The sequence below is a fragment of the Pan troglodytes genome, chromosome 13 (assembly GCF_028858775.2).
Source record: "Pan troglodytes isolate AG18354 chromosome 13, NHGRI_mPanTro3-v2.0_pri, whole genome shotgun sequence".
NCBI lineage: Eukaryota > Metazoa > Chordata > Mammalia > Primates > Hominidae > Pan > Pan troglodytes.
In genome coordinates, this window is record NC_072411.2 from 73,885,045 (window position 1) to 73,909,040 (window position 23,996).

Sequence of the window (23,996 nt, forward strand, 5' to 3'; positions counted from 1 at the left end):
AACAACTCATAGTCAAGACCCTCTACTGGTAACAATGTGAATGCACTACTGTTTCCTAGAACCTTAAATTCCATGAACTAGCTATAAGGTCACTTTACACCCAGTTTTGAGAACTACTTTTTGAAATGTATCATCATGAAGGAAGATCAAAACCTTTGTTTAAAAATGTGAATTACAAGCCGGGCACAGTGGCTCACACCTCTAATCCCAACATTTTGGGAGACCAAGGCAGGTGGATCATCTGAGGTCAGGAGTTCGAGACCAGCCTGGCCAACATGGTGAAACCCCGTCTCTACTAAAAATACAAAAATTAGCCGGGCATGGTGGCATGCGCCTGTACTTCCAGCTACTCGGGAGGCTAAGGCAGGAAAATTGCTTGATCCTGGGAGGCAGAGGTTGTGGTAAGCCAAGATCGCACACTGCACTCCAGCCTGGGCAACAGAGCAAGACTCTGTCTCAAAAACAAAACAAAACAAAACAAAACAAAAACAGCCATAAGTCCCATTTCCCACAGATCCTTCTGGATGCCCAAAGACAAGGGTTTTTCTTTTGGATTTGCGTGTGCTTTGTTCTTTTACATTTATAAAGTAAAGGCATAAAACATCTGAGCTTGTCTATGATGGTAACTCTGATGACAATGTCACAGGCATATCTCAAGAAAATGATACTCTCGGCTGGGCGCAGTGGCTCACGCCTGTAATCTCAGCACTTTGGGAGGCCAAGGTGGGCGAATCAGGAGGTCAGGAGTTCGAGACCAGCCTGACCAACATGGTGAAACCCTGTCTCTACTAAAAATACAAAAATTAGCTGGCTGTGGTGGCATGCGCCTGTAATCCCAGCTACTCAGGAGGCTGAGGCAGGAGAATCACTTGAACCTGGGAAGCGGAGGCTGCAGTGAGCCGAGATCGTGCCACTGCACTCCAGCCTGGGTGACAGAGAGAGACTCCATCTCAAAAAAAAAAAGAAAGAAAGAAAATGATACTCTCCAACACAAAATGGCATATACTGTTTAGTGAAGGACCATTTACAGTGAACCAAAAAGATTACAAGATTCTTCCATGTATCTTAGTCTATTTTATAAAGTTAAAAATTTGGGCAAATTTCCACAAATCTCTTGAAATTCATAACACCTCCAGAGAGCCCAGATCAAATCAATCTTTTTCCCTCCCTTTCTTCTTCTCACTTCCCTTCTCTTCTCTGTCAGATTGCTTTCTTCTCCCATTTCACTCTCTTATGCACCTCAACCCCTTATTCCTATCTCACCTCACTCCTGCCTTCTCTTCCCTCCCCTTTCCTTCCCTTCCTTTCTTCTCTCCCTTGTTCTCTCCTTTCCCCTCCCTCCATCTTCTTCTCCCTCTATCTGTCTTCCTGTGTTTCTTTCCTCTCCTTTGTTACATCTGCTTGTCTTTCTTGGAATTTATATTCTGAATATAAACTATTCAAATACATGGAAAAAACTCATGTTAGAATGAACTAAAAGGACACCACTGCTTCACATTTTAGAACTACTCTATAATAAATATCATGAAGAATTATTGAAATACTTACCCTGAAGCATTATATAAGTCTGCAAGCTGATATAGAATATCAATTTCTAGTGGTGTGACTTGTCCATAGCGTATGGCACTCTGGGCAAATTCCTCTGGAATAGAGAAAAAAAAAGTTAAAATCTTGAATGATTCTTAATATATAACAAAGTTCTACCTTCACCAACTATAATATAACCTGAAAGCTATAGGCATTTTAGTATCATTTTTAAAATCTAAAATTGAATTTAAATATTTAAGTTCAACTATACAAGAATACGCATTTCGGAAGGCTGGTAAAAGATAAAATGTTAAGATGATAAAACAGCAAAACAGATGAATTAACTTCAAGAATAAAACAATCTCTTTAGAATCTCCTCTTATCTTGCTTATTCACTTTGTTCTCCAGAGTTATAATACAAAAAAAGTGGGTGTTCTCCAGTCATTCAAAACATCCTAATACCACTCACCAAAAGGAGTAGGCTTGCCCATCTTTCTGTGGCAACTCCTTCCTAGTACAAACAAGCTGCTGCCACAGTGCCACTGACCTGTTTGACAGATTGGGCCAAGGTTCTTTTCAAAACTGTCAAAGCCACTTTTCTATTCCTGACCTCAGTATCACATTAAATCCACCTGGATTTTTGGAGCCCAAGTAAAGCATACATACACATGGTAACATACTTTCTAGATCTGGCTTTAGAGTGGTAAGCTTAGATCAACATCATGCCTCAGTGAAGAAAAGTGAAAATGCTGAGATTCTTATGTATGTATATTTTAAAATCTTACCCTTTGTGACTTCAACATCTTTCCTTGTGCCAGCTAGAGTGCTATATATCTTACGAACAAGCTCCATGTTATTCAGTAAGGAGTTAAATGCATTGAAGTAGGAGAAGCTAACCTGGTGTGAGATACTTCCTCCAGCTGCCTAGAAAATGACAACACAAAAAGTTTAAAAAACAAACAAAAACAAAAACACGTTTATGGACACTGTACTTTTCTCAAAGAGGATCCAAAGGAGTCTTCACTATTAAAATGATGTTAACAACCAGTACATAAATACAAGGAAAGTATCACACTGAAACAGTGCACTGCATGCCCTCAGGGAAGTCTATGTAATTTAGGTTTTAAGGAAGAAAGTAACATCTGGAAGTTGGACTTCATGGTTCATCTACCTATAAGGTCAAAAACAACAAATATAATTATCACAGATCAAAACAATAGTTATTTAAACAGGATCTTCAAGACCCTCAACTGTGAAACTCTTGCTAGTCCTGGATAAACAAAATCACTGTACAATCTATGGAACACTTTTTAACCTTGTTTTTTTCCTTCACACACATAAACAAAAACCAACTGATGACTTTAAATTTTAAGACAATTTTATTACATCAACTTTTCCTAATTTTTAAGGCCACTGTTATAATTAAAATACTTAACAGTCTGTGCTAAACTCTAAATTTGGATCATGAAGGGTACAATTATCAAAAACTCCAAAAAATGTAGAAAATCTGGAGAGAATTTATTCACTATTGAGTTATGTCTTCATTGGAATAGTGCAAAAGAGGCTCTCTCATGCCTGAGATGGCGGGCAACGTGGCCTTCATTACCTCTGCAGGATGAAGACGTAATTTGTTCTCTGCTCACCACTTGGACATAAACTCAAAAGAGAATATTTTGCATAGTTTGCAAAAGCCTCATTTCCAAGCCAGAAGTCAGAGGAACCCATATGATTGAAAACATTCTCCTTTAAAAATGCGAAGAAATGCTTATGTAAATATCAATGTAACAATTTTAATCATAAAAGTCTATTACAAATAGTATAGGTAGCAACGAGCAAATATATCCCACCCCACCACCCCTCACACACATGCCTTAACCTAAATACAGTTTATATTTGTGTTAGCCTGAATTTGGATACCAGCAACCCAAAAAGCTGGACTCAAATTTTCATATACTCCTCTGAGGATTAGAATTGACTTTTGGTAAACTATAAAAAATTGAGCCTCAAAAAATTGAGGCTATTATAGTAGGTCTATCTAACCTAGTTGGAAAAGATTAAATGAGTCCCTTCCCACTAAGGTACTGAGCCCCTCCCTCTAGGGTTCTCTTCCCTTCTCCCTCCTTCCCTCCCTTTCTCTCTCCCTTTATCCCTTTCTTTCCTTCCTTGTTTCATTTTTTTGGTTGGGGTATGAGGTGAGGGCAGGGGAGTGGGGGATGGTGTCAAGGAGGTGAAACGTGTAGGAGAAAGTGACATGGTCCATGTTCAGATTCACTGAAGAAAAAGAACAGAAGTTGATCTTTCTACCCCAGTCTAAATCAGGGATAATGATCTTCAGCTGAAACAACAAAGGCACTCATTGGCTTCCCTCCATTCAAAACAAGCAGTAATCAAAAACTTATACATAAGTACAACGCATAGACAAGGAAACGGGTAAGTGAGGAAAGTTTCACCACTCTATGTGAGGAAGTGGATGACATGAGTTTGCTATTGGTCCAGATGATTACTTTATAGAGATTAGCAGTTTGACAGAACAAAAAACTATGTCTGGTGCATACAGACTGAATGTACAGGTGAAGGGGCAGAGAGAGGAGTGAGCCACAGAGGCTGATGGCCACATATTTCCTCCATACCTTCTGCCATGGGCATGGTTATTAAAACACTGCAGAAGCCAGTGATGATCCCTCCGGCAGACAGCACCCTGAAGGCAACAAAGGAAGGAGCCATCTTTATAGCAAGACCTTGGGAGCCCGGTGGTGTGGAAAGAGGCCAAGATGAAGGCAGTAGTGTCTGGGAGAGTTACTGCCCACTGGAAAAAGTAATTGCTCACCCTTGTCTATAAACTCTTGTTTCCCTTGAACTGGACTCTGTAAATGGAAATAAACAATTTGGAAATAGATGACAGCAAGATGGTGGCTCTGAATAAAACTATGATCTGGGAAAAGATAACTCACCATCACCTCTACCTCCATTACACACACACATACATACATTCACGTACACACACACACATGCACACACACACACACACAAACCTGTTTACTTTCTACCAACCAAGCATGAAATTTGAATAGTTGAGAGTCATATGAGTCCCTGGAGGCAATCCAGGACTCAATGGATCAAAAGGTTTGAGGAAATAGAAAGTTAAAGAACTTGCTTTTTACTTACTGAAACTAAGTTCTCCTCCACAAAAGGAGTAAGCATGTGAGATCTAATGGTAACCATGATGTCACTGAAATCCAGACCAGAAATCATGCCACTTTTGCTTTTGTCTTTGAGTGCAAAGGCTTGTCTTGCATGTTCCAATTGCAGCTCCTGTGAGGAAATTAGAAATAGGGAATTAAGCTGGTTAAACACATTCCAAGTACATGGTTTGGAAAGGAAGGAAGGACAGATATCCTTCCCACACATGTACTTACTACAAAACAAACAATGCACAGATCTGAATTTGCAACAAAACTTTTAATTTCTTTCAAAAAGCATGAGCTTTCTTAAAAATGTACTACATATTACTCCTCAGGAAAAAGAATGAATGAGAGCACATCAATAAAGGAAAGGTAGGAAAAAATAACCCTTAGATTTTACTTGACAAGTTTTCATTACTGAAAACAGGGAATAATGTTTTTGGTGCTTCATTTCAGCCTTTAAAATATACAGTAATTTATCTCTCCTGCTTGAAGGCTTACCTGTCATCAAAGAGTACTTCATGAATTAAGAGTTTAGATTCATTTTCAGTTTTTCAATTTTAAACGTTGCAATCAAAGTCTCTCTCTTTGTCATTCTATAAATGAATTAGAGACCATTTTTTCAAACAAATTTTTCAAATAAACTCAGTGAGAAACTCTACCAACTGGTAAGTGCAATATTCAGTCATTCTAAAATGAAAGTCAGGAATAACAAACTGCAAAAGTAGTGTTCAGCTATCACTGGCTCTGGGCACCGTTACTCATAAACTGTAAGACAGTCCAGAATATCTCTGAACTTTTGAACTATTGGGCAACCAAACTTTGTAATAAGTGATATCCACAAAAACAACAAAATGTTCCAGCAATCCCCTGTGTACTATACAAAAGTCAAAATCAGAGCATTTCTGTTGTGGGGATCCATGACTAAATGCAAAAAACTTGTTAGCAAACATAACAATGGTGCTGCTATTGGATGCCACCGTCACACTCTTTGCAACTCTGTAAATAATAGTCATATCTAAGTATATACATATTATTTAAAGATTACATAATTTTCATTCACATTTACTTGTCAAAGACTACAAATTAATGTTGCTTTAACTTTTCATGACATTAAAAGTAGTTTTTATAGAAGTCTCATCATTTTTATTTAATTATATTTTCCTATGGACTTGTGATAACTCACTCCATTTTCCCATGACCTCAGCTCCAACCACTTCACCCTTCAAATGAAGTGGGAATTTTCAATCCATCTACATCATTACATGGATTGAAATTGGTCCCCATGGCAAAGATATTCCTAAATAGCATCAAAAGTAGACACAGGTTCACTCCCTGTCTTATATACCTTTTTCTTTCCTTCTACCTCTTTTCTATCTCTTTCTTATGTCTTTGTCTTCCCTATATGTCTTAATCACCCAGAAATAGCAAATGGTAGCCATGGGTACAATTTAGCCTTATTAATAACACTCAGTACTAAAGAAGATGTGGACCTTTACCTTCAAGATGAAGCAGAATGCTCACTGAAGGAGTAGTGTTAGTAGAATAGATTGTCTGTTTTCTATAAGGTCAACAGTTAAAGGACTCTTATTTGTCTTTTAAAGATATGTATTTGAAGGATCACAGATGAAAAAATCATAGAGTATGTGCATCTGGCTTCCAAATGATCCTGCAGGAGGCAGGGTGGAGGGTATAGATAAAAAAGATTGGCGAAGAAGTGGTAATTATTGAAGCTGGTTATAGGTCCAGGAGGTTCATTACACTATTCTCTCTACTTTTGAGTATATTTGAAGTCTTCCAAAATAAAAAAGATTTTAAAAAATAAAATTAATGACTTAAAAATGAGAAGTTAAACACAGAAAAAAAGAAGTTACATATATGCGGCTCTCAGTTTATACAGTATAATTAAAACATCAGGGTACAATAGATATTGTAAAATAGACTCTGTAAATGCAAGGAAAACAGTGAGAGAAAGAGAGAGAAAGTAATCTTTGGAAGAATCTTAAACACTAATCAGGCAGACATTTCCTTTTTTAAAAAAGTCAGCTCTCAAATGCATATATTTTCAACTTTTCAAGTTTGAGAATTTTATAAGGTGAGTTAGATAAGCACTAACAGGGAAAAGTGTTAGAACAAGCACTGGCACCTCCAAATACCCACACCTAAAGCCCATAGTTTCAAATCTGTGCTCATCCTAATGAAGAAAAACAATACTGTGGGCTTATAAAAGGTAAAATAAATAAATCTTGGGTTAAAAAGGTAGGTAGGTAGGTAGGTGGATAGGAGAACTAAAGGAAAGATAAAGAAAGGCAGTTATACTGAAGGGAAAGATCCTATGCCCTTGAAAATGCATTTCATCTAATTATGAGATGAAAATTAGCAGAGCTTCAGAAACAGTGTGACTGGATGAGAGTGAACTTGTACATTTAACTCCACCGTCTTCCAAAACGCCACTCTCCACTAAAATAACAATAAAAGAACAAAACAAAACAAAACAGAAACGCAAGGACAAAGACAACAGAAAAGGAGAAGATGGCAACTATATTTTTAAGATCAGAAAGCAGAAAAGCAAATGACAACTGACTTAATGGACTCAAAAAAACTAAGCAGAAAAAGCCAAAAAGGAAGCCAATGTACATGACAGGACCCCCAAAAGATTCAATTATTAGCTGCATTGGTACCTCTGGAAGTGATGGTGAAGGTGGAGCTGAAAACAAGGGGCTTAGCTGGATGTCTGTTTAAGAAGCAGTTAGTTACCTGCCTTACTCCAAATAAGGCCTCCACCCTTTCCCAACCTTGGCAGAAGACTAGAGGTCTACTGTCTGAGGAGTTTAACAGAGGATCTCTGAACCAGCATAGACCACACACAGTTGAGAGGGAGAATACTACAGTGAAAAAAGGTAGTAAACTGAAAGTCCTTCTGCAAAATTGAACACTGAGACCTCCAACTACTTATTACTCAGCAACCAAAACATCAAAAGCCAGATCTAATATTCCAGATTGGAGACTAGACAATTTTTCCCTGATTCCCTAATCCGAAATAAAAGACCCAGCCTAGGCAACATGGCAAAACCCCATCTCTACAAAAAACACAAAAAATTAGGCAGGCATGGTGGCACACGCCTGTAGTCCCAGCTATTCAGGAGGCCGAGGTGAAAGGATCGCTGGAACCTGGGGAAGTCAAGGCTACAGTGAGCCATGATCCTGTCACTGCACTGCAGCCTGGGGGACAAGGTAAGACCCTGACTCAAAAAAAAAAGAGAAAAAGAAAAACAGAGACCCAAACAAAGAGTAAAAATAAATACATAAATGTGGAGAAAGCAGACACTATGCAAGAAGAAAACTTTAAAAAAACAACAAAGAAACCTGTCTTTAATATCTTTGAAGAAGTGAAAGAAAAGAGTGCATCCATGAAACAAGAACAGTATGCTATTTTTTAAAAGGAATATTCAGAAAACCAAAAAGAGTCCCTGAAAATTAGAAATACAGCAGAAATAGAAAATAGAAGGCTCAGAAGGAAAATAGGAGAGAAAAGAAGACTAAAAGGTCATAAATGTAACATTTAATAGTCCTAGAAACTAAGAAAATAGAATAAGAAAAGTAATAAAATTTTCAAGAATTGAAGGACATAAGTTTCCAGATTAGAAAAGCCCAATGAATGAAGAGCCCAGACCAATGAATAAAAATAAACTCACACCAAGGAATACCATCGTGAAATTTCATAAACACCAAAGAAAAGAAAAAATATTAAAACACTCCCGAGTCAGAGTGGAAAAAGTTTCAAGATTAAATTAAGAATGAGAATGGCACTGTGGCAACACTGGAAACTAGAAAACAAAAGAGCAATGCTTTCAAAATTATAAGGAAAATAACCTCCTACTAGAATTCAATAACCAGCCAAACTATCTTAGCATAATGGTGGAACAAGAGGGATTGATTTGTTTGTTTGTTTGTTTTGAGATGGAGTCTCGCTCTGTCGCCCAGGCTGGAGTGCAGTGGCCTGTCCTTGGCTTACTGCAACTTCTGCCTCCCAGGCTCAAGAGATTCTCCTGCCTCAGCCTCCCAAGTAGCTGGGATTACAGGCGCCTGCCACCACACCTGGCTAATTTTTGCACTTTTAGTAGAGACAGGGTTTCACCATGTTGGCCAGGCTGATCTTGAACTCCTGACCTCAAGTGATCAGCCCGCCTTGGCCCCCCAAAGTGCTGGGATTACAGGCGTGAGCCAAAACACCCAGACTGTTTGTTTTTTGAGACAGGGCTCACTCCGTCACCCACGCTGGAGTGCAGTGGTGGGATCATGGTTTACTGCAGCTTCTACCTCCCTGGGCTCAAGTGATTCTCCCACCTCACCTCCTGAGTAGCTGGGACTATAGTCATGTGCCACCACACCTGGCTAGTTTTTGTATTTTTTGTAAAGATGGCATTTTGCCATGTTGCCCAGGCTGGTCTCGAACTCCTGGGCTCAAGTGATCTCCCCACCTTGGCCTCCCAAAGTGCTAGGATTACAGGTGTGAGCCACTGCCCTCAGCCGGAACAAGAGGTTTTCACATATGAAAAGTCTCAAAAAATTTTTATTCCACTTTCCTCAAGAAGCCATTGCAGGAAGTATTCTACCAAAAATAAGTAAACCGCAATAAAAGAAGAGATAAAATGCAGCAAACAGGAGGTTCAACGTAACAGAACAGCAAATGGATTCTCCAAGGTAAAAGTGAAGGGTGATCACAGAATGACTCCTATGCAGCGAGCTTACACAGTCTGGCTTCTGGCCCTGAAGCAGGTGAGGAAACAACAGGAAAATGGTGCAGCTGCTGTGGAAAACAGTCAGGTGGTTTCTCAAAAAGTTAAACAGAATTACCATATGACCCAGAAATTACACTCCTATGTATATAGCCAAAAGAACTGAAAACAGGTATTCAAACAAATATTTGCATACATATGTTCATAGCAGCACTATTCACAATAACCATAAGGTGGGAACAACTCAAAGGTCCATCAGCTGATGAATGGATAGACAAAATATAACATATTTATACTATATTATACAATGGAATAGTATTCAGCCACAAAAAAGGAATAAAGCACTGATACATGCTATGACATGGATAATTCTTAAAAACATTATGCTAAGTGGCAAAAAAAAAAAAAAAACAGATGCAAAAGTTCATATTGTTTGGCCAGGCGTGGTGGCTCACACCTATAATGCCGGCACTTTGGGATGCTGAGGTGGGTGGATCACCTGAGGTCAGGAGTTCGAGACTAGCCTGGCCAACATGGTGAAACCCTGTCTCTACTAAAAATACAAAAAATTAGCCAGGCATAGTGGCGCACACCTGTAATCCCAGCTACTCAGGAGGCTGAGGCAGGAGAATCGCTTGAATCCAGGGGGCGGAGGTTGCAGTGAGCTGAGATCACGCCATTGCACACCAGCCTGGATAACAAGAGCGAAATTCTGTCTCAAAAAAAGAAAAGTTCATATTGTACAATTCCATTTATATTAAATATCCATAATAGGTAAATCCATAGAGACAGAAAGTAGGCTGGAAGTTGCCAGAGCTCAGGGGAAAGCAGAAATAGAAAGTGACTGCTTAATGGAACAAGGTTTCTTTTTGGGATGATAAAAATGTTTTGGAACTAGATATAAGACACTGTGAACGTACTAAATGCCACTAAATTGTGCACTTTTATTTATTTTTATTTTTTTTAGATGGAGTCTCGCTCTGTCACCCAGGCTGGAGTGCAGTGATGCAATCTCAGCTCACTGCAACCTCCATCTCCTGGGTTCAAGTGATTCTCCTGCCTCAGCCTCTCCAGTAGCTGGGATTATGGCACTCACCACCTCGCCTGGCTAATTTTTGTATTTTTAATGGAGACAAGGTTTCGCCATGTTGGCCAGGCTGGTCTTAAAGTCCTGATCTCAAGTGATCTGCCCACCTCAGCCTCCCAAAGTGCTGGGATTACAGGCGTGAGCTACCACACCTGGCCTAAATTGTGCACTTTTAAATGATTAATTTTATGTAAATTTTACCTCAATTTTTTTTAAAAAAGAAAGAAAGCTCCTGGAGAGCTCCAAGAAGATGAAATTAATAGAATACCTAATGTGTTTTAAACGCATTAAAAAGAGATCTTAATAATTGGACCAAGGTTTGAGAATGACTTAGTATTAGTACACAGAAAACTAAACAAATGAAAACTAGAAACTCTAAGAACAATAACTTTAGGCCAGGTGCAGTGGTTCACTCCTGTAATCCCAGTACTTTGAGTGGTCAAGGCAGGCAGATCACTTGAGGCCAGGAGTTCAAGACCAGCCTGGCCAACATGGCAAAACCCCACCTCTACTAAGAATACAAAAATTAGCCAGGTGTGGTGGCACACTCCTGTAATCCCAGCTAGTTGAGTGGCTGAGACATGAGAATTGCTTGAACCAAGAGGTGGAGGTTACAGTGAGCCAGGATCACACCACTGCACTCCAGCCTGAGCAACAGAGCCAGACTCTGTCTCAAAAAAATATATAATAACTTCAGCCACCAATAGTATTTACAAAATTATAATAACTCATAGGATTACTGATCTAAGCAGAATCATGACATAATTATATTGGGGGAAAGGGGACAGAAGTCCAAGTCTGTGATAAAGAGGGAGAGGAGAGAGGTGAAAGAACTAGCTTTTTTTTTTTTTTTTTGAGATGGAGTCTCGCTCTGTTGCCAAGGCTGGAGTGCAGTGGTGTGATCCCAGCTCACTGCAAGCTCTGCCTCCCAGGTTCACACCATTCTCCTGCCTCAGCCTCCCAAGTAGCTGGGACTACAGGCGCCCGCCACCACGCCCGGCTAATTTTTTGTATTTTTAGTAGAGACGGGGTTTCACCATGTTAGCCAGGATGGTCTGGATCTCCTGACCTCGTGATCTGCCCACCTCGGCCTCCCAAAGTCTTGGGATTACAGGCGTGAGCCACTGCGCCCGGTCGTGAAAGAACTAGCTTCTAATCTTCTATAGTTAGGATACAATTAAAAAGTACTTAAAAGTAGAAAATTAAAAAGTAGAAGTGCTTTACTATTTAAATAAATGGAAGTAAACACTGAAAGAAACAGCAATTAAGAGTTTAAAGAAGTTGTCTCTGGCGAGGGGGAAATTTAAAAAATAGGAGTGAAATACCATGGAGAATTTCTATTTTTGTAATAAACTTAATAAATACAAAGCAAAGGACACAGAAGAAGAATAGTATATATTGATACCTGTTATGAAAACTAAGCTCACCTGGAGAAACTGCGTGAATTCTGTGTAGTTAAGATGCTTCTTCCGGTTATGCCCAAAATGCAGTCGGATAAATTCACAATCCCAGTTAAAAGGGATATGATGATGAATAATAGTCTGTCCAAAAATTTCTTTGACATTTTCTTAAAAGGGAAAACAAAAATAAATCAATTATATCTGGAATAAGTAGTTTAAACCACTGCAATGTTCCTACAGAAAAAAATTAAGAGAAGTTTTAAAAGTCAACATCATCTGCTTCTATTAAAATAACTGCAATTTTTTTGTGTGCCCAGAAACCATGCGCAGGAACACAACTGATACAAAAAATATAATTTTACACTTAAGAATATGTACCATTGCATATAAGGCCATGAGATTCTTAATTTCTCTTTATTTAATTTTAATTAGAAAGTGATTTCTATCTTACATTATAAATGGCTGCTATTTTACATCCCGTATAAAATCAATAGTGTTTTCCCAGTTTCTCAAGGAGTCGAATTAAACCCTTTATCAGAAGCATGAATACCTAAATTACAGTATAATGCAATATTTGTCATACTAAGTATGGTTTGATTGAGGCTTGATTATTACATTCACACTAGCCTGAATATGTCTATTGAAGATAGGTATAAGAAAAACTATCAAAAGCATATCATTAGCTCAGCAGCAAGCACCTTATTAAAAGCTTCTGATATTGTTAAAAATATGGTCTTGACACAAAGCTTCAAAATCCCCATAAAATCCATGATTATTAGTCTGAACTATTAAAATATTTTAAGATAAGTTAAATTAGTGATTCACTTTTAAATAAAGAGCTAAATACGGTACACTAATTTTTAGATAGGAACTAGTCACACTGTGTAACATACAACCAAAACCCTCTGGCAGCTTGTCTTCATGCACTAACAACGTTATTTACATTCTTACAGAGTTCTATACTTACTATAAAAGTCAATTCACAAATGACTGGTACTTTAACAAGCATAGACTGGATAAACTAATTTAGAAGCTCATGCCAAAAAAAAAAAAAAATCATGAACAAAGTTAAGAAAGCAGGAAGCCTGTTTAACTGATGTCTTAAGAACAAAATTATTTTCAAATTTCAGCCAATTTTATTAGTGAAAGGGTTTTGCCATCGATAGCTATCAGTTATACTAGAGAATTAGTAAATACACATTTAAAGTTTTATAATCTCCAACTATGCTGTTTTCTCTAATTTCTGCAAATTCTTTAAATAAGATACTGATCTCATATTGTAAATGGTTTAATGGATTCCCTTTAGTTTTATATACATACACTTTTTCTTAATAAAAGCATTACTAATGGGATAGGGGAATGTAAGAATTCTGAACTGGACGTTCTACCAGTCTAGAGTCAATATAATAGCTCTGAATAGATTGCAGCAATCAGCAAAGTTGGAAGAAGGCATTGGATGTCACTGGGGAGATGGGATTCTCATCTTTTCTTTCAAATGGAATGCAGGATTCATTTCTTCCCTAAGTAGGGACAAATACTTCAAAGTTTTCAATAGGTCAAGCGTTTTCACCTTACATAAACACAAATTTAAAAAGCGAAGAATTAACCCAATAGCAATTTGTGGGATCCTGGTTTCTAACCAACACAAAAGATGATCCTTAAATCTATGTGAAACTTCGAAGTTGTAAAATACGTTAAAATTTACAAAACAATTAAAATAATAAAGATAGCAGAAAATATTTAGGGCTACAAATATTGTAGCAGATTATTAAAGATTTTTAGGATCTTTCTAACTTAATTAATTAGCTGTTTCTAGCCCCAAATTAATTAATTTCTTACTTTTAAGGTCTAACAAAAAGAAGTGTTTCATCTTCAAGTTAAAAAAAATTAAAAATGGAAAGCAAATTAGAACAAATTACTATATTTAATTAAGTAACATTACAATTATTAAAGGGAATAGTTATTTCATGGTAACCTTTTAAAGGTTATTTCAAGAGTTAAAATATAATTATTTGATAATAAATGTATATATTACTACCTAGATAATTCTTATATAATGGTAGAATGAAATTGAATCCCTTTTATATAAGAAAATATCAGAATCTCAAATATGAAACTATATAAAATAAAGTCCAAAATGCAAAAGCGTTCAAGCTAAGAAAATTCAATTATCTATAAAAATTTTTTTGGCTGGGCACAGTGGCTCACACCTGTAATCCCAGCACTTTGGGAGGCCAAGGCGGACAGATCACGAGGTCAGGAGTCAGAGACCAACCTGGTCCCCATAGTGAAACTCCGTCTCTACTAAAAATACAAAAATTAGCCAGGCATGGTGGCACATGCCTGTAATCTCATCTACTCAGGAGGCTGAGGCAGGAGAATTGCTTGAACCCGGGAGGCGGAGGTTGCAGTGAGCCAAGATTGTGCCACTGCACTCCAGCCTGGGTGACAGAGCAAGGCTCTGTCTCGAAAAAAAAGTTTCTATTATCACAAAAAGGATATTTATGAACTAAATTTATAATGTATAATTTACATCTGGAAAATATCTCTGTAATAAAAACTTTAGATATCCTATTTCATAAACTTCTTAGCCATCTCTAAATAAGATCTTAGAATGTCTCTGAAACAATTAAAATGATGGTCTAAATTAGTCATAGTGATCTCCCCAAATACAGAAGTGTCATTTTCCATGAGTATTTGGACATTTTCTACTTCTCCCAAAGTGGTCACTTAACAGCTTTATATATGGTTTTGTTATGATCATTATTATATGCTGTGGTTTATTTACTCTGATACTTTTAGGGTTTTTTTAAGACACATCATGGACTACTATAATTACTAGAACTAATAAGATTACAAACCTACTTTGGCACTTCTGGAGATGTATTCTACTTCTCTTCTGTTATCATTGTTTCTACTACCAAGTGCCTGAGACTGATTCAGATACACAGAAATAATTAGTAGAACTATTGTTTTCAAGTCCAATTCATAAATTGCCACTTTACTTTTATCAGAATGTGATAAATAAAATTATATAAAAGCTCCAGAACTGGAGAGCTTATGCTTGTATGAGGTAATAACTCAAACAGCTGGTGTTTTTATGTTACCCAGCTTTATCAGGTCCTGCGTGACATGAAAGGGAACACCAATAGTCTCAAATATATCAAATACATCTAACTGAAACTGCATAGCAAGTTCCACCCACCCCCAGAGAGAATCCCATCTTTCCAGTGGCAAACAAGGATCTTTTTTTTTGCCATGTTTAAGAATGCTATTTCTGTAGCATAGTTCTGGCCTGGAAGAAAGGGAAATGACAGTCACATCTTATTGGCAGCAAAATCACGATACTGTATTTTATACTAGGTTGGCATAGCTAAGAGAACTAGGAATCCATTAGTTTTCTGACATATAGAAAACAAAAGACAACTTTTTCACTTCCTGCAGAGCATGGGCTTATGAAAGGGATGGTTTATACTTCCATTGAAAAGGGAACTGGGGCTAAATACAAAAGTAGCCTGTCATTATGTTCTCTTTGCTCAAAGGAGAGGAGCACAATGATTTGTCAGGAGAGCAGGTAATGGTGACAACTGTGATTAAGTAAAAATGTTCACAGATGTGTAACATTAGTCAGTTTAGCTGTATCAGTCACTTATGATGATTGGACTAGATGAAATACACATTAAATCATATATATTATGTAAATATGTCTTAACAGAGGTTTTAATTTCCCCAGAAACCCATACTGTGTCTCCCCATCTCATCCACCCTCATCCCTCCCCTGGTTCTTATGGGCACTTCCTACTGGTCTTGTTCACCTTTCTGCAGTACAAAATTACCTCTGACCGGGGCTGGCACTCTTCTCCAAGACTGCCACCATGCCTGTTCCATGAATGAGCCTGGAAGGAGCTGCTGTACCAACGGTGTGGCCAGAGAACTCCTCCTGTAGGTATACAAGCCATCAGCCCTGTGACACAGCCCACCTACCATCAGCCCAACGACATCCTTATTCCAAGGATTCCAGCCCAGCAGGAGCCACTACAACCAACTTATAGGCTTGAGACCAAACATTCTTATTGTCAGGGGGAAAAGTTCCTCAGTAGCTGAATTTCACCTGCACAGTTCTTAAAGTGAAGTCAGAGAGGTTTTTAGGACTCCCACCATGAATGGTGAATATCCTTCTACATAGCTGAACAAAAACAATGGTGAGACTTGTAGAAGTGAAGAGTTTTTCAGTGAAGGAAAAATTGGGAGGAAAGAGGAGGAACAACTGGGAAGCCAAAAAAGAAAACAAAGGAAAACAAACAACAACAACAACAAAAAGACCAACAACAGGAACTTGTAGAGGAAGTCCCAACCAACATGGCATGTAGACTCAGTCCCAGACTTCTGGGTTCTACTCTCAGATGGTCATTAGTTTCCTGAATGACCTCCTGTTTCTCTGAGAGAAAGTATTTCTATTAGCCCTTTACCTACCTCTAGAAGGGACTACTGCACAGTCAATAGAGTAGTCCTGCTGTCAAATATATGTAAAGGTCCATTTCTCAGGAAAGATGAGTTCATATTTAAAGACTATCTATCGGTTGGGCGTGGTGGCTCACGCCTATAATCCCAGCACTTTGGGAGGCCAAGGCAGGTGGATCACCTGAGGTTAGAAGTTTGAGACCAGCCTGGCCAACATGGTAAAACCCTGTCTCTACTAAACATAGAAAAAATTAGTTGAGCGTGGTGGCACATGCCTGTAGTCCAGCTACTAAGGAAGCTGAGGCAGAAGGATCACTAGAACCCAGGAGGTGGAGGTTGCAGTGAGCCGAGATCACACCACTGCACTCCACCCTGGGTGACACAGCAAGACCGTGTCTCAAAATTAATAAATAAATACATACATACATACGTACATACATACTATTATTATTGAAGCTAGACACTTCAACAGTCTATCATCAAATAGCATAAAAACTAATAACACTCCACCTTTTCTTTCACCTTGAACTCTTAAGCTACTCTATAGCCTTGAGTACTAAAAAAAAAAGCAAAAAACAAAAAACTTCTCTGCAATATCCGAAAGCAACACCAAGAAAAAAAAAATCAAAAAATCTTCCTGATTTAATTTGAATACTCAGGTGAAGCTCTACTTCTTACCAAATTAAGCTATATATTTATTATCATAGAATTTTCATTTCTTTTTATGAAAGTCTTTGTCTGTCATGCAGGCTGAAGTCAGTGGTGTGATCTTTTTTTTTTTTTTTTTTTTGAGACGGAGTTTTGCTCTGTTGCCAAGGCTGGAGTGGTGCAGTGGCACAATCTCAGCTCACTGACCTCAGCCTCCCGGGTTCACGCCATTTGTGAGCCTCCCAAGTAGCTGGGACTACAGGCATCCGCCACCATGCCCAGCTAATTTTTTTGTATTTTTAGTAGAGACAGGGTTTCACCATATTAGCCAGGATGGTCTCGATCTCCTGACCTCGTGATCCGCCCGCCTCGGCCTCCCAAAGTGCTGAGATTACAGGCGTGAGCCACCGTGCCCAGCCCAGTGGTGTGATCTTGGCTCACTGCAACCTCTGCCTCCCAGGTTCAAGAGATTATCCCACCTCAGCCTCCCAAGTAGCTGGGATTACAGGTGCATACCACCATAACTGGCTAATTTTTTTGTATTTTTAGTAAAGACAGGGTTTCACCATGTTGCCCAGGCTGGTCTTGAACTCTTGGCCTCAAGTGATCCTCCTGCCTCGGCCTCCCAAAGTACTGGGATTATAGGCAAGAGCCACCATGCCTGGCCGCCACAGAATTCCCTTTTTTGGGGGATGGGGGGATGGAGTCTTACTGTGTCACCCAGGCTGGAATGCGGTGGCATGATCTTGGCTCACTACAGCCTCTGCCTCCCAGATTCAAGCAATTCTCCTGCCTCAGCCTCCCAAGTAGCTGAGATTACAGGCGCATGCCACCACGCCCGGCTAATTTTTGTATTTTTGCTAGAGACAGGGTTTCACCATGTTGGCCAGGCTGGTCTTTGTTTTTTGTTTTCTTTTGAGATGGAGTCTTGCTCTGTCGCCCAGGCTGCAGTGCACTGGCCTGATCTTGGCTCACTGCAACCTCCACCTCCTGGGTTCAAGCAATTCTTCTGCCTCAGCCTCCCAAGTAGCTGGGATTACAGGCATGCGCCACCACACCCGGCTAATTTGTTTGTATTTTTAGTAGAGATGGGGTTTCACCATATTGGCCAGGCTGGTCTCAAACTCCTGATCTTGTGATCCACCCGCCTCGGCCTCCCAAAGTGCTGGGATTACAGGCATGAGCCACTGCACCCGGCCCAGCCAGGCTGGTCTTGAACTCCTGACCTCAGGTGATCCTCCCGCCTCGGCCTCCCAAAGTGCTGGGATTACAGGCGTGAGCCACTGCACCTGGCCACCATAGAATTTCATATTATTGCATGTCTATAGCTTTGTTTCCAGTGAGAAAGGGTACATTTTTCATAACTACACTTCCATCTCCTGGCTCTTTAAAATAATAACAGTGGTTGTGCCTAACCCATCCCAATTTATTCTCTCCTTCAGGGAAAAACAGCCTATTTCAGAGGCACAAATGGAACACATTTTTATTTGCTATATGTATTAATGGTCAAACATAGTACTACATTTAAAGGAATCTCTGCTTTTTGAGGTTTCTTCAGTCAGAGGGTGAGGATGTGTCCTTGGAAAAGTTTACTTTGAAGAGTGTCCATTCCTAGGCAAACACCAAATTTGGAACACAATGTTGATGTTAATAGAGAACTCAGAACATATAACATGTTTCATACTCATTTTGTTAGTTAACAGACAACAGTTTGTTGTGGGTTTTTTTTTGTTTTTGTTTTTTTTTGGAGACGGAGTTGCACTCTTTCACCCAGGCTGGAGTGCAGTGGCGCAATCTCAGCTCACTGCAACCTCCACCTTCTGGTTTCAAGCTATTCTCCTGCCTCAGCCTCCCAAGTAACTGGGATTACAGGTGCCCACCACCATGCCTGGCTAATTTTTGTATTTTTAGTAGAGACAGGGTTTCACCCTGTTGGCCAGGCTGGTCTCAAACTCCTGACCTTGTGATCCTCCTGCCTTGGCCTCCCAAAGTGCTGGGATTACAGGCGTGAGCCACTGCACCTGGCCCCTTAAAAAAAAAAAAAAAAAAGATTAAATCTTTAGTAAGGCAATAGGCCTTTTTTTCATTTGAGACAGGGTTTCACTCCGGTCACCCAGGCTAGAGTGTAATGGCACAATCTCAACTCATTGCAACCTCCACCTCCCAGGCTCAAGTAATCCTCCTACCTCAGCCTCCCGAGTAGCTGGGACTACAGGCATGTGCCACCACACCCGGCTAATTTTTGTGTTTTTAGTAGAGATGGGGTTTCACCATGTCACCTGTGCTGGTCTTGGACTCCTGGGCTCAAGCAGTCTGCCCACCTCAGCCTCCCAAACTGCTGGGATTACAGACATGAGTCACTGCGCCCGGCTTTTTTTTTAATTTGGATTTTAAATGCATGGCAGCTACTGACAACACAATGTAGTATAACTGCTTATCTAGGTTACCTGAATCTAATAGTACTGAACAGGATCTCAAGTACACTTGTGGACAATGGTGAGACCAAGGCAAACTTACACTGTAGCTAGCACACACCAGTCATGCAATGGCCTCTACAAGGCTCATGCCACCTGACAGTAACAGATATACAAACCATTAAGTAATTATCCACGGCATGCATTAGAAGTTTTATTAAAGAAACATCAAAGAGGAAACAATTAACTAATATTTTATTCACTCTTAAAAAAACTCCAGAACCCTTTCCTGAGCTTTCACGTTCTGAAATGGATTTCCAAGGCCTCAATCTAAGTCCTCTCCCCAGAGCAGAGGTATCTTTAACAACAAAAAACCTCATATAAACACTCAAGTAAATGTTCAATATTACTTATATAAATACTTGCAAAGATGCACAGTTTAAGTATATAATTTGATGTGTTTAAAATCATATCTAAAAAAAGCATAAATGAGAACAATATATACAAGTACACAGATAACATTATCATCATAGTCTACAAGAGATGCTGATAGCATAACAGGTTTTCTCCACTTCCTTACACATTGCAGCTAATATTGTCTTCCAACTTTCTCTCATGTGCACAAGAGAAAACTATAAATAGCTCCAAACTAGAAAACAGAAGGCCATTTCTTGAAAAGGATTTAACTCTATTTAGAATGGATCTAAAATTTCCTTTTACCTAAACATGTGCCTATAAATACATAAGCACAATTCATTTTATTAAGTGGGTACAAACATGAAAACTGACCTTTACCCCAGATCCAAAATCCTATAAAAATAAACTCCAAGTTAATTACTTCCTTATGCATAAATTCTGTAGTCTTGAATATGGCTTGAAATAAGCAGTGCCTAGAAATCTTGTTAAATGGCATTTGCTACAACAGTTTCAATATTTTCCCTCTTAAAAATATGAAAGGAAACTTTCTTTTATTATTTCTGTCATTCTACTTAAGAAAATTTGTCTCAAAGTGGATCCTTAAAACTAGGAAGGCAGGGACAGAAGGTGAAATGGTCAAAGTCCTTAGGAAATAGGTGAGCACCATCAAAAGAGCCAACCAGCTAGCCAGGGAATCCAGAACAGAAACAGGGTACAGCTTTTAAAAAATGTTTTAAATTTTTTAGAGACTGGGTATCACTATGTTGTGCAAGCTGGCCTCAAACTCTGGGCTCAAGAGATCCTCCCATTTCAGCCTCCCAAGGAGCTGAAATCACTCCTTTGGGAGTTGAGACTACAGGTATGTGCCATTGCACCTGGCTTCATCTTTTTCTTATTCCATAATAATATTCCTGTCTCTAGATTATGGAGGAAAAGAATGAAAGCAAGATTCTTGAGGGCTCATATGTTCTTCAGTTTATACCTGGTACCGTAAAAACTAAAACTGGTTTGTGTTTAATCCTAACTATATTTCTAAAAATTCTAATTCATAAATCATAGTTTGAAAGGAAAACAGAAGACCTATAAAAAGCTAAAGTTGGCTGGGTGCAGTGGCTCACGCCTGTAATCTCAGCACTTTGGGAGGCCGAGGTGGGCAGATCACCTGAGGTCAGGAGTTTGAGACTGGCCAGCCTGACCAACATGGGCGAAGCCCCGTCTCTACTAAAAATACAAAAATTAGCAAGGCGTGGTGACAGGTGCCTGTAATCCCAGGTACTCGGGAAGCTGAAGCAGGAGAATCGCTTGAACCCAGGAGGCAGAGGTTGCAGTGAGCCAAGATCACGCCACTGCACTCCAGCCTGGGTGACAGAGTGAGGCTCCACCTCCAAAAAAAAAAAAACTAAAGTTGAGATCTAATGACTACAAGCTTTCATTTACATTAAATAAGGCATATATAAACTTAGCTACTTCCTACACTCATTTTAATCTATTTATCAACAATGGCATGTGTCTTATTATTAAGTTGGTCTTGACAGTCTGTTGGATGAAGTGGCTTGAGTTACTAATTTTATAATAATAGAAACTGGGAAAAGTAATTAAATGGAGGAGACACAAAGAACCATGATATCAAGGTAGAGGGACAAAAATTAGAATTTGATTGTGAGATCTAATTCTTAATGCACACAGGATATAAGCACAGGGCACTGTCACTAACTCAGACATCTGAATCAAGTTATTTTCCAAGCATTTCTGCATCACATTTGTGAGGTATGTGAGCATGTGTGATACCTACTGAAAACAGAAAATGCAGCATTACTAGTAGTGCATGGTTAATGCTGAATGAGATGATGGAGGTTTTGTGCCTTAAACTACAGAATCTAGGTGTTTCTGAGGAAAGTCAACATTCTTCAGGAGGCAAGATGGCCGAAGCTTGCTCCAAAGGAGGAGGATGCCAAGATTTATATGCAAAAATCTAAATAACTCTGCATAGCAGGCCAGGCGTGGTGGCTCAGGCCTGTAATCCCAGCACTTTGGGAGGCCGAGACAGGCGGATCATGAGGTCAACTGTTCGAGACCAGCCTGGCCAACATGGTAAAACCCCATCTCCACTAAGAATACAAAAATTAGCTGGGCATGGTGGCGCATGCCTGTAATCCCAGCTACTCGGGAGGCTGAAGCAGGAGAATCACTTGAACCCGGGAGGCAGAGGTTGCAGTGAGCCAAGATCACGCCATTACAATCCAGCCTGGGCGACAGAGCAAGACTCCGTCTCAAAAAAAACAAAACAAAAAACTCTGCATAGCATTTTTTTGGAAAGTCTTCTCATACAGAAGATAGTTGAGTCAATGGGCAGAAGGAAGAAGAAAACAATCAATGCCAAGCTAGAAAATGTGTCCACCAAAATTACAGCCAAGGCACTACTGATCCTTCTGATTGACTGACTTGTACTTTCTCACCACTTTGACCATTGCAGTGATAATTTTTCCTTCAAGTTTAACTAAAGGACATCTATTTTATAACTCAAACACAATAGTGAATAAGTGTTTAATGCCATAGCTCAGGGAAAGCCTGATTTTCAAGGGTGTTTCTACAAATATCCATGCCAATTCACACTATAAAAGGGGGCTTAAGTTTAATTTTGCAAGATGAGAAATTTCTGGAGATCTCTTTCACAACGTTGTGGATATACTTAATACTACTAAACTGTACATTTAAAATCATTAAAATAGTAGTACATTTTATCTTGTGTTTTTTGCCACAACAAAAACAGTGGCAATCTTTAAAAAGGTGGGGGCAGTGCTCAAGGTCCTTGAACTACTACATGGCTTTTATTGAAAAAATTGTTGCAAGAAAAATTAGCCAATACTTTTACTAAACATATACTAATTTCTGTAAAAAGGTGTCTTTAATATATGGTTACAAATAAAAATCCTAGTGTATACACCTGTGAAACATCAACAGTGTGTTAGATTTTGTGTCTACTAGAGGATTTAAATAAATTTCTACATTCATGTCAGATGGCAATTTTAATATTCTAGCCTCTTTCCTAAAACTGAAATCTAAAATTCAGGTTCAGAGAACACTAAATAATTTTGCCTTGATATCCTCCTTCAGTTCCATTCTTGGTGTTACAATGACATAGTAGCAATTTTCCAAGGATGCTACAAGAGAAGCTCTGAACTCCCTATCTAAAAATCACTTAAAGAATGAGAAAATTGTTTCATGTTGTTCAAAATCTACCTTGTAAGGAATTTTGCCCAGGCTGGCCCAGAACAAGAAAATCTTACACCATTTATTTTAGGAATGTGAAAGTGTCAGTGACTCAATGAGCTAAAGCAACAGCATTACTACACTTCTTCATCTTTGGCAACAGTTTAATGCTTTGAAAAAATAAAGCCATCATTATCTGCATAAATCCTTTTAGGAAATAAGCAGTAATCTATATTAGTTACTAGATTCAGCAATTGAAGACTGGACCAGCATCATTAACTTATCACTTATAATCTTCTTTTTCCCTTACCAAATGTCACCTCTCCATTTCCACTCTTGTCAAACAACTGGAAAGCCACTATGAACATGGAATCTGGAGCACATAAAACAGATTCAAATGCCAAAAACTCTTGATAGGAGATCAACCTGGAATAAAATATAAAACGTCATTGGCTGGTGAAGAAAGGGAAAGCATTAGGCATTTAATCTGCCTTTACTATATACACTGTAGCTCAGGGTAACCAAATAATTGATAAAGGGTAGTTTGTTTTTATAGAGGTACTTCAGATAAGGAAGGAAAGGAGAATTAGAATATCACCCTTTTGTAAGCCCCTAGAAAATCAATGAAACTGGGCAATAATCAATAGCTCCTAACATCATGAAGAGAGAGAACCAGGCAAAATATAATTAAACCTGAATCTGATCAAGTCTCTGGATCAGTTTCTCAACCTCAGTACTGGTGACATTTTAAGTTGGATAATTCTTTGTTGTGGGGGTTTCCTGTGCTTTGCAGCATGTTTAGCAGCATCCCTGGCCTCTACCCACTAGATGCCAATAGCATCCCCAAGTTGTGACCAGCAAAAATGTCTCCAGACATTGCCAAATATACCCTGGAGAGCAAAATCACCCCT

The 23,996-nt window shown here is 39.0% G+C and overlaps 1 protein-coding gene across 5 annotated transcripts in view; it reads right to left on the bottom strand.

Moving 5' to 3' along the window:
* The window catches only part of SLC25A12 (solute carrier family 25 member 12), a 223,182-nt gene that overhangs the window by 49,204 nt on the left and 149,982 nt on the right, over window positions 1-23,996 (bottom strand). For all 5 annotated transcript variants that reach the window (XM_009443763.4, XM_009443761.5, XM_003949917.6 and 2 more), the window contains exons 4-8: window positions 23,396-23,511; window positions 11,963-12,102; window positions 4,693-4,839; window positions 2,313-2,451; window positions 1,549-1,642 (exon numbers count right to left, since the gene is read on the bottom strand). In XM_009443763.4, the coding sequence (XP_009442038.1) occupies window positions 1,549-1,642; window positions 2,313-2,451; window positions 4,693-4,839; window positions 11,963-12,102; window positions 23,396-23,511 (636 nt within the window). The remainder of the gene's footprint in view (window positions 1-1,548; window positions 1,643-2,312; window positions 2,452-4,692; window positions 4,840-11,962; window positions 12,103-23,395; window positions 23,512-23,996) is intronic.